This window comes from Meleagris gallopavo, chromosome Z, assembly GCF_000146605.3.
Source record: "Meleagris gallopavo isolate NT-WF06-2002-E0010 breed Aviagen turkey brand Nicholas breeding stock chromosome Z, Turkey_5.1, whole genome shotgun sequence".
In the NCBI taxonomy this organism is placed as follows: Eukaryota; Metazoa; Chordata; class Aves; order Galliformes; family Phasianidae; genus Meleagris; species Meleagris gallopavo.
The window spans coordinates 11,641,235-11,651,594 of NC_015041.2; the positions used below are offsets into that span (position 1 = coordinate 11,641,235).

The 10,360-nt window shown below is 38.3% G+C and overlaps 1 protein-coding gene across 1 annotated transcript; it reads right to left on the bottom strand.

The window, feature by feature from the left end:
- Nucleotides 1-233: 233 nt before the first annotated feature.
- On the bottom strand, nucleotides 234-9,565 carry LOC104914852 (complement component C6-like). The gene is made up of 6 exons (XM_010725364.3): nucleotides 9,424-9,565; nucleotides 8,621-8,762; nucleotides 7,691-7,829; nucleotides 5,664-5,864; nucleotides 1,477-1,717; nucleotides 234-454 (listed from the first exon to the last, which is right to left on the bottom strand). Exons 1-6 carry the CDS (start codon nucleotides 9,455-9,457, stop codon nucleotides 249-251), a joined length of 963 nt encoding a protein of 320 aa, XP_010723666.1. The 5' UTR covers nucleotides 9,458-9,565; the 3' UTR covers nucleotides 234-248.
- Between the last annotated feature and the right edge of the window lie 795 nt (nucleotides 9,566-10,360).

Genomic DNA, 10,360 nt, shown 5'->3' on the forward strand with positions numbered 1-10,360 from the left:
ATTTAGGCATTTAGCCATTTAGAATGGGCTGCCCAGGCAGGTGGTGGAGTCACTCTTCCTGAAGGTGTTCAAGAAATGTTTAGATGTTGTACTAATGGGCATAGTTTACTGGGAATTGTTGGTAGGAGGTGGATGGTTGGACTGGATAATCTCAAAGGTCTTTTCCAACCTTGTTGATTTTATGATTCCATTAACACTGGCTTCTCTGTCAGTGTTGGAAGAACACCTCTAGTGTTGGAAGAACTCCTCTAGCCAGAAAGCCCTGGTGTGCCTTGTTGAGGATAACTCAGGATAACTAACGGGATACAAACCCTGTTATTATCATAGTTACCTTCATGTTTCACAGTCATCTTGTTTGTGACACATACGGTACTGACTTTCTTCTTCTTTCGGAAAAAGACACGCCTTGATGTTTCTGTTCGAATACACTCCATTGATTCATCCACTGACAGACCTAAAAGTACAAAAGCAGCAGCTGCATCACCATAGATCTGTTATATTACAGGTCTCCCTGCATACTCATTGCTTTCTGACCTCTTTACTACATTAAAGCTTCTGATCCACCATTGTCTTTACTGCCAGAGTGTGTTCTGCTCCTCATCAAACTGGTTCCATCAGGTGCTGACCATAGACTCTCCTAAACTCAGCCTATTCCTGTCTAGGTATTTCTCCTATATCATCTCTTCTGTGGTATCTGACAACCCTTCCTTCCTCTGGCACATCATGGAGCAGTCCTTTGCTGTTCAAAATCAAAACCCAGTCACCCAGGGTGCTACTCTGTAGGGTGGATGGGAACAGCAAGCCTTCATCTGAGCCCAGGTCATACCAACGGACTGCTCTGCCTGTAGCAGTAATTACCGCCTACTCCTGCAGCACTTTGGACAAAGACCACCAGTATTGTAGAAGAAGACATTGCTCCTGAGGGTACCCAATTCCCTGGCTACAAACAGCAATAGAAGGCATCATACTTACCTATAGGCCCTGTATCCTCACATACCCATACAAGTTATGGTGGTGGCATTAAATATCATAACTATTAACCAAGAATTTCTCCTTCTGTAATATTCTGTTTTCGTTTTGACAATCTAGCAGTCATGGATTAAGTTTCAGACTAATTTCCAATCAGTATCAACAGCTCTAAAACTGTTGCGCAGAAGGCAACATATCTCTCAGATCTCAGTCCCACAATGGGATATGCTGGAAAGCCTTCTTGGTGTCAAAAGACTTGGACTTGAAGGTTGTAAATACTGCCACGAACATAGTGACATTTACCAATTAAAGAAGATCTTCAATTTTTCAAAATAAAGAGTGGAGTAGAAGTTTCTTCTTGCTTTATATTTGGGCAGTGTGAGTAATTCCTCTGTCTATGCAAATCTAAGGGATTTTTTTTTGCTAGTTGAGTTTTCTATGTGGTGTAAGACCTAAAAATAGAAAATGGTAAGAAAAATGGTAAACAAATTGCTAAAGATTACATACCTGAGTTCTTCAATTCCTCGGAACTATACTGGTAAAGAATGTCATAGGAACCACCCATCCTTCCAGAGGTGTAGTAATGAGTGCCAAAGTCATCAAATATTCTGCTGTATAAAGCATAGTTGTACTCCAGGGGCAGCTGGTTTAATGCTTTTAGAAAGACATCTGAGAGCTGTAGATCTGACTCTTTCATTGTGAAGTTTGCAACAGAGATGACTTTATGGACTCTAATAAAGTTGGAATTCTAGATATAAAATAAATAAAATGAAGTAAAATAAAATAAAATGAAATAACATAGTCTTGCTGCTTTCATGGGTAGCTGATTGCAGAAAATAGAATGGCTAAGAGTGTGATCTGAGCTACATTGCAAAACCTATTTCATCCAGTGCATCACGATCCTTTAACCATGATTAAACTCACACAGACTAGCCCTGGAATTTCCAAGCATCCTGTGAGGTACTCAGGGACAACACTCATTACTGCTTTGCATTGTGGGAGTGTATGGGATTTCAATGTGAGTTAAGAATTCCTAAGCAGTGGACAAACAGAAAGTAAAATGACTTCTGCTATAGCAAATAGACCAGTAATTGATAAGACAGCCAAAAGACTAGGAGGAAAGGCTGAAGCTAGTAAGTATCTGTGAGCTGTTTGTAATTAATCTTGAGTGGGTATTTTGGATACTACCTCACTATTATGAGGTCTCAAATGTTGTTTATCAGTCTGCTAAAACTAAACTTACAGGAATAAAGATTTAACTCAGTGTCAGGCTATTAACACACAAGGTCTGGGGTGTGATATGGGTGGAAAAAAAACAAAGAAGATTTAAAAAGCATAAAAGCAAAAGGAGTGATGGGAAAGAGGACCAAATGAGTAATCTGCAGAAAGAAAAAAATCATTATAAACAAAATTGATACTGATCTATATACGGGTTCTTCTACTGAGTTTTCATACTGATAGATTGATTCTGCTCCAGTTCTGTCTTCAGGTCCGTGTGGCATAGAAGACATAAGGCTGCATTAAACATGGAGTTTCTTCATCCAAGAGTCAGCTACATAACATGTGAGCTGGACACATGTTACTGTCCATTTCAGTGCTCTCATTTGCATGCTGGAAGATAAACTAAGGGCACTCAGCTTTCTGCAGCAGTGAGAATAAAAATGAAAGAAATAGGGTATGTAATATTCCCTGGACTGTACTCTGCTCCTAAAATACCTGAGGTAATATCATCTCTCAGAAAATGGTTTCCAGGTGATTTGGGTTCAGTTTTCAGCCATACCATATAACATTTCAGCTATGATGCACAAAATTACAGGCAACTTTGGCAAATATTAATTCTAAATGCTCAGGTGGATATGATGCTCCCGCATACCAAAAAATATTTTTTTTCTTGACTTGCACCACGCGTTTATATTCTCTAATATTGAAAGTATCTTAAGTGCTTTCTTACTAGCAATTTCCCTTACAGTTATCAAACCCAGTGACTTCTGTATTAAATCCCTGAGGCTTAAACAACCTTGGAAACTTTTACTTGAAGAAGAAATTCAGGAAACTGGATTCCATAGTCTCCAGTTATCTCTGGTCAGATGTCTAAACATACTGGTAACCCCTGGTGCCTGTGGTAATCTTATCCGTGAATACCAGGTATTAATACAAAATACAGTGCTGTAGATCAGAGGTGATTATTCCCAAAGATATTCAGTCAAAATCTTGGTCTAAATCAAGTGCAAATACTCAAATTATTTCGATATGATATAAAAACTACTCAACCGACAAAAACAAAAAACACCAGACACAAGCTGAGCTGGCCTGATGAAACCAATAGTTTTAATTAATTAGAACATTTCTAACAAAACAGACTCTCACTAGAACATTCTGGTTAATTAAATAATGTTTACTTCCAAGTAATGCAAGCACAGAATCTTGCTTCTCATCCCCACGGATGGGGTTGGCTTCCTATCTTTCAGACCTCAATTTTTGAATTGTTCAAGCCATCCAACTCAATGAGCTGTAGCCAAGAATATTAGGAGCGTGAGCCAATGGGTTGTGCACAAAAACTTCAGGAGTCCCTTGGTGTCTTTGAATGCCTGGAACACACATGCTATCAGGCAGTTACCAGTGTGCCAATTCTGAGATAACTTCTCTATCTCAAAGGAAAATGGAGTTTGAAAAAATTTATGAAATTCAGTAAAAAAAAGAAGAAGAAGAAGAAAATGGTACATAAAAATAACAACATGCAGCATGATGGGCAAGATTAATCAACAGGTTTATGATGAAATGTATAATACAATAATAATTCATAATACTAAAGTTTCACTTTATGATTCTTTCCTTATATTTACTAGTGAAGAGTGACAGCTGGTAACTGGGACTTCCTTTAAGCCCTGCTGGAACACTACTGAGAGCACTCACATTTATGTAAAAATCCATCGAGTTTCTTTTAACTGATACAGAGTCACAGAATCGTAGGGGTTGGAAGGGACCTCCAGAGATCATTGAGTCCAACCCCCTGCCAAAGCAGGTTCCCTACAGTAGGTCACACAAGTAGGTGTCCAGGCGGGTCTTGAATATCTCCAGAGAAGGAGACTCCACAACCTCCCTGGGCAGCCTGCTCCAATGCTCCGTCACCCTCACCGTAAAGAAGTTCTTACGCACATTTGTGCGGGACTTCTTACGCTGCAAAAGGAACTTCCTATGCTGCAAAATGAGGGCAACTAGCTGAGATGCAGGGTTCTGTAAAACTGTTGTTGTCTACAGATATGCAAGATGTATCCCACCCAAAATGCTTGTTTTGATGCAAACAGAAGACCTGAAAGGGGTCATTACTGTCATGAAAATTATTTAAAAATTAGAATACGAAATAATGTAGTAAAGGGCCTAAAGATTAGCTTAACAGTAATAATAATAATAATAACAATATACAAACAAAAATAAGTATCAGAAACATATTCATATTTCCTCTTAACAATATGGAAAAATTCAAGACCTTTCAAGTCACTTAGGCCCTACAGTGACTCTGTGATGTTTATGTGAAGCTATTCTGCTTGCAGTTTGAAATTCTGGTCTGAATTTTACCTCCCAGATTGTGAGTTCCCACTCATTGTCAGTGATCTGTTTAAACTACTTTCACTTTGTAAGTGAATATTTTAAATTTATAGATTTGTTTCATATACATATGTAAGTAGGTACCTGCTGTTGTATACATCTATAAACAAACTGCATACAGGTAGGCACAGGTGAAAATAGAGGTTTCCTGTAACATATGATAAGGAACCTGAGGAAGATCAAAATTAAAAGTCTTGCCATGGACACAGTCAGGAGGAAATTAGCCATCTACAGCCAACAGCAGACCAAGTTACCAGCTTTCTCATGTATGTTTCTGAAATTTTATGACAGTAAAGTTCAAAACAAATTTAAGTCCAATAAACCTTCCTCAAGAAAGTTTCATTGATATTCACATTTCTTTACATAGTTCGGGATTGGGTTTAAGCCTTTAAGAAGACAACATTCTATCAAAATAAACTCACCAGTTCTATAAAAGAAAAACTTGATACATATAACTGCATCAGAATGAAAGCAAATAGAATTCCAGTAGATGGAACTTAAGCAAAGATTATTTCAGACTAAAAATAATGGACTACTCAATCAGTCAAGTTACTTAACAATCAAGACAAGACTGTAAGCTTGTAATAAATCTTCTGTCATGAAAACTTTATAACAGATGTTTTTGTAAAAAGATTCACTATAATTTTATTACAAATCTTTGGTTTCAACAAGCTTTAATTTTGAACAGTTTTATGGCCTCTGCCAGGTGTAATTACAGACAAAAGAATAGTTGATCCTTTAGTATAATTAAACTCTAGAAGAATCTGAATATTATATTTCACAGTATTTACCTGAATTAGAGAGGCAGAATTTTATGGGAAGTAGTTGTCTGTTCTCAGAAACTTTTCTCTTGATGTGTTATTTCTGGGATTGTTTTTGTGACTGTGTACAGCTTAACAGAAAGTATGTTGCAGCCAGGAAAAACCTGTAGAATCAGGAGAGGATCTTCTCGATTCTTAATTCTAGCAGTTTTGCAAAATGAAATCCCAATATGCCTTGTTAGTGGATAATGATCTGTGGTAGCTCAGTTCCCCTAAACAAGATGGAAACTCAAAGAAAGGAAGAAATTGATGTCAGCATTCAATTACCTTTTCATGTGAGGCTTCAATGGCTTTCTTGAAGGAGGAAGATGATGTGATTTGAACTTTTCTCTTTTTTGAGAATAGACCTGGTATGCCAGATCTTCTCTGAGATGAATGAGAGGATGTACTGTCTCCTACATCACCATCACTCAGAGGCGTTAAATCCCTGTAGAAATCTGATTTTACATCATCCTCTTCATCTATTACCTAGAAATTCAGTAAACCAAAATCAATTTGCCCTAATAACAACTTGAAAGGGAGCAATGTATTAAACAATGAATTCTTGGCTTTTTCTGGAATAGATATGTCTGATGCTTGGGAACATAGCAGTAAGCAAAAAAGCTGTTCTGGGGTAATGAGATGGCTATACAGTAGGCAGTTACACAAGGAAAAAAAAAAAAAAAAGTCATGTTCTTCTAGAAATCCACAGTCCCCCTGCACTGAAGCTTAAGAACAATTTTCCTAGAATGTTTCAACATGCTTTTCAAAGACTCTCAGACCTGCATATTATGTCCACACTAAAAGTAAGTCTCAGAACATACTTATGCATGCCTTTTGTATTATACAAAGCATACCTGTAGTAAAAGTCACCATATCACACAATGGACTAGAAGTAGATGAATAGTAAAAGAGAATAAACCTACCAGTTAACACTGGCAAGACTCAGTTATGCTGTTGTGCTAAGCAGTGATAATAAGGCATCCTGAACATCTGTTCAAGAGTGACTCATTTCCCATAACTAAGGCAAATCCCTTGCAAGATCTGTGGCCTTTAGATTCATTTTTTATCATTTCAGGCTCACTTAATAAGGCTTTGTAGGATCTGTGAAGGACTTCGGGCAGTGATGTCCACTCCCCTGATCCACTTCTGTTCTCTAAGAAAACACATGCTTTTGCATTAAAATGCACTGGAGTTCCAAGCAGAAAGCTGATTCAGTGACATTTCTATATCAAAAACTACTCTAAATGTTGAAAAATAGAGATGCAAGCTCAGGTGAGAGTCACAAACTCATAATATTTTTGCAGATGGACATTAGTTATCTCATAAACCACAGAGCTTGGAAAAATTGGGCAAACCAAGACTTGTTTTTCCCCACAGAATATTTCTGCACACAGTACTTCTTCAATGCCACTGACTAAACAAACCAGACAATGTTGGAATTAGCTTTGTTCAGCTGTACCTTTTAAAGTAAAATCTCACAATATTCACGTCGATAATCAACAGCTCAGTTTCTTCCGCTCCTTCAACATTTTCCATGTCCTGCATCCCTTTCTTCCCAATGCTGTAGCCATTTGCTTCAGAGAGGGCCTTCCAGTATGTGCATGGTCAGATACTATACCTTAACCATAACATCCCAATTATTTTATAAATATCAGTGTTTAAAAGTCTAAAATATCCTGCCAGAAAATCACATTCCAAAATTTGAGGAAAAATAAAAAACAATGTCCTTTTTTCTTGGCCTATCCTGCAAGACTTCTTCCCAGACTTTTGTCCTTCTGACTTGCAGACTCTGTAGCTGCCTCTTCTTACTGATGGTCGGAAGGGCTGGTCAGGGGACAGGCAGGACTGAGAGGCTGAAACAGCTAAGGGAGGAGCTGCTCCCAAAGTTGCAGATGCCTCAACAGGAGGCTTGTGCTGGAAGAGCTGTTGGTACTGGAAGGTTACATCAGTAATGTTAAAACGAGCTTGGGCTTTACCAAGCCACTGGCTGGATTATATCATGTTTGGGAACAACCTGCATACTAAGTCACAGCAGAGGTATGCCCACAGTCATGAAGAAACAGGAGAGAAGCTGAGATCGATTTGTGTTGATTCTGAGTAAACACTGACTATGAAAGTGAGAGAAAGGTACAAGTAGAGCCACCTAACACTGCTCAATTTTTTCCTGTTTCCACACATCACCTGAAGCACTTTCGGGCCTCAGCAGGCTGAGAAATCTTGTCTTCTTAAGACTTCCTAAGACTTCAGCATATAACTTGGACTACGTTTATGAATTTTTTTTTTTTTTCCTAAAAGTTGCTGCCAGAGAGTACCTGAAAGCTGACAGCCTCCAGATTTGCAGGCACACGATACAATTTCCTTGTCTCATTGCGTCTCACTGTTCTGCATTCTCCTCCATTGAACGAGTTGCCAAGGACTTCCCCTCGGCTCTCTCCTGACAGAATGTGAAATCTAACAACAGCAAGAACAACAAGAGGAATTTCCAGAAATTAAATGGTCTCAGAAAGACATAAGTATGTATCATTTGTTGTGTACAGCTGCATCAAGGATGCTTTATGTTTGAATGAGAGGATGCAAGTGTTAAGGCTATGCTAGTGCTTTGAAAGAAATTTCTCCATAAAAATTTCTGATTCACTCTGAATTCACCTGAAAAATTATACAACCAGGCTATAACACCAAGGTCAGCATAAGACTTTCTTGGACAACCACTGACTCAAGTAGAGAAACACTGTTCTCCAGATCAGCCACAAGTGTCTGTTATCAGAGTGCACTAAGTTCATTCAGAAACACAACACTTGAGGCAGGCATCACGTGCACATAGGTGTTGCACTGCTTTAATTAGTAGCCTGGAAGAGGTGATGGCTGATATTGCAAGAGATGTATCATGCACAACCAAACGTCTATAGAGGAACATTCTTCAAATTTCTGAAATGCTTTGTAATAACTGAGTGGAAATTTATCAGTAAGTGGTGTTCTGGTTTGTGGTGATGGTCGGCAATGTCCCTCACAGCAGTGCTTCCTGATGGCTCCTGTGGTAGGAGTAGGGCAGAGTAGGACTGCCAGTTGCAGCGGGCAAGTCCACGCCTGGCTGTTTAGTTATATTCTTATAACCTCTTACTACTTTTCATTTAAGTGGTCATGTTTTAATGGTTTACTCTCACATGCAAATTTGAGAATTGTCTTTTTTTATGTAACTTACTGATAAGCAACATAATGCCTGTGAAAAAACAAAGCTGGCTTACCCACTGCCGATTAAATGCACACCTGGGATGCTCTCAAACTTTCTGCTACACACCATCTTTTTCCTCCCACAATGTCTTTCATCAGAGTTGTCCCCACAGTCATTTTCTCCATTGCATTCCAATTTTTTTGCAATACAGCGACCTGGATCAGAAAAAAAAGCAGCAGCAAGAGGACTTATGCAATGATTTGTCATATCTGAATGCAGAAAAGAGCAGTTTCTTTCTCTAGCAACAGTGTAAACTTGCAACAGGAACTGACATAGCAAGGCACTTCAACACATGCATTACTTCAATAAAAAACATTTGTTTCTGTTCTACCAGTTTGTGTTACTTTGAAGGCATGATGGCTAAATTTAGGGTTTAGCAAAAGGAAATTTGGATAAAATTATCAAATCTAATCAGGTGTATTTAAAATTAAGCAAGAACTACCAACACAATGATTAAAAAAAAATAATAAAAACAGTGCAAGTTTGATTTCAGATAAACTATAAGGATATATTGTACATGAAAAATTTGTGTAAAAAAATCTCATTGGAACAGTGCTACTTTCTAGCAGCCATGGTGACACTACCATTCTGTGATAAAGATTGCACAAGACTGAATTTCTTTTAACTAAAGAAGAAATGTAAACATTAAGTTCCCTTTAAACATAAAATTCTCAGCTCCCTGCCCCTTTTTCCTAGAGTCTGTGCACAGAATACATAGGGACGACCTGGAATTTCTTCTAATTTTTTTTTATGTCTCAAACAGTAGCTATTGTCTACTGAATAATGTGGAAGTTAAGCTATGATGACTATCATTACCATTTTCACACTGGAATTTATTCTTGCAGTCCATATCCACGATGTTGCAGAGCTTAGCTGGAAAGCATGGTCGGGATTGCACCAGTGGTTCTGTGCAGGCCTGGCCTCCAAACTGGGATGGCCGCAGGAGTTTCCGGACGCGAAACTGGGGGCAGAAAAATAAAAACTTAGTGTTGTGCGAATGGGAGATTTTTCCTTATCAACTCTCATGAAATAGAAATACTATGAAGAGGCATGCATCCCTACCCCCAGATCTGTTAGCTTGGCTCTCTCTCAACAAGGCTTCTTGCCTGAGAATTGAGCAGGAGGGAGTATGTATTTCTGAAATTTTCTATTGTTTAACATCCAGGAGTAATATCTCAAGCTCATTTGTTTTTCTTTCCCCAAATCAGAACCTACCTTGCAGAATATTGATGCTGAATGCTGCTAGAAAATAATTTCAGTTATGTTTTCCACCCCTGTTCCGGGGGCTGCAGAAGAAACTTATCTGCCTTTGACTGAACTGTTCTTTCCCTAAGAAAGAGTATGAAAAATTTCCCCAATTGATATTCATTTCCTTGCAGACTTCATTACATCCTTGCCTCTAGACAGACCTTGAAGTCAAATAATTGAATGGGTCCCAAAAAATAAATAAATCTGTAACTGAGTGACTATGATCAGGAGGAACAAACAGCAACACTTTCAAACGGCTTTTGACTCAAGACAATCCTTTCTTGTACTCTGTTTGGAATCTACAATACTTGTTATATTGTTTGTGTGAGCTTTAACCTCTTCATCATTCCCATTCGCTGGGAGCCTGACTACAACAGTCTTCACATTCATCTTAAGGGCACATCCTCCATTCTGAAGGCTGTTCATATTTATAAAGGTCAAAAGTAGTGATCTTTATAGTTTGGAGGAAAAATATGTTCAGCTTACAAAAAAGCTTTTTTTTTTT

What these genes read in the sequence shown, in the direction of transcription:
- LOC104914852 (XM_010725364.3), bottom strand. Translation starts at nt 9,457, where the DNA reads ATGGACTGCAAGAATAAATTCCAGTGTGAAAATG. An exon ending in GTGCATTTAATCGGCAGTGG is followed by an intron (nt 7,830 to 8,620) that starts GTAAGCCAGCTT and finishes TGCTGTTGTTAG; the next exon opens with ATTTCACATTCTGTCAGGAG. An exon ending in TGGAGGCTGTCAGCTTTCAG is followed by an intron (nt 5,865 to 7,690) that starts GTACTCTCTGGC and finishes CTGAATTTCTAG; the next exon opens with GTAATAGATGAAGAGGATGA.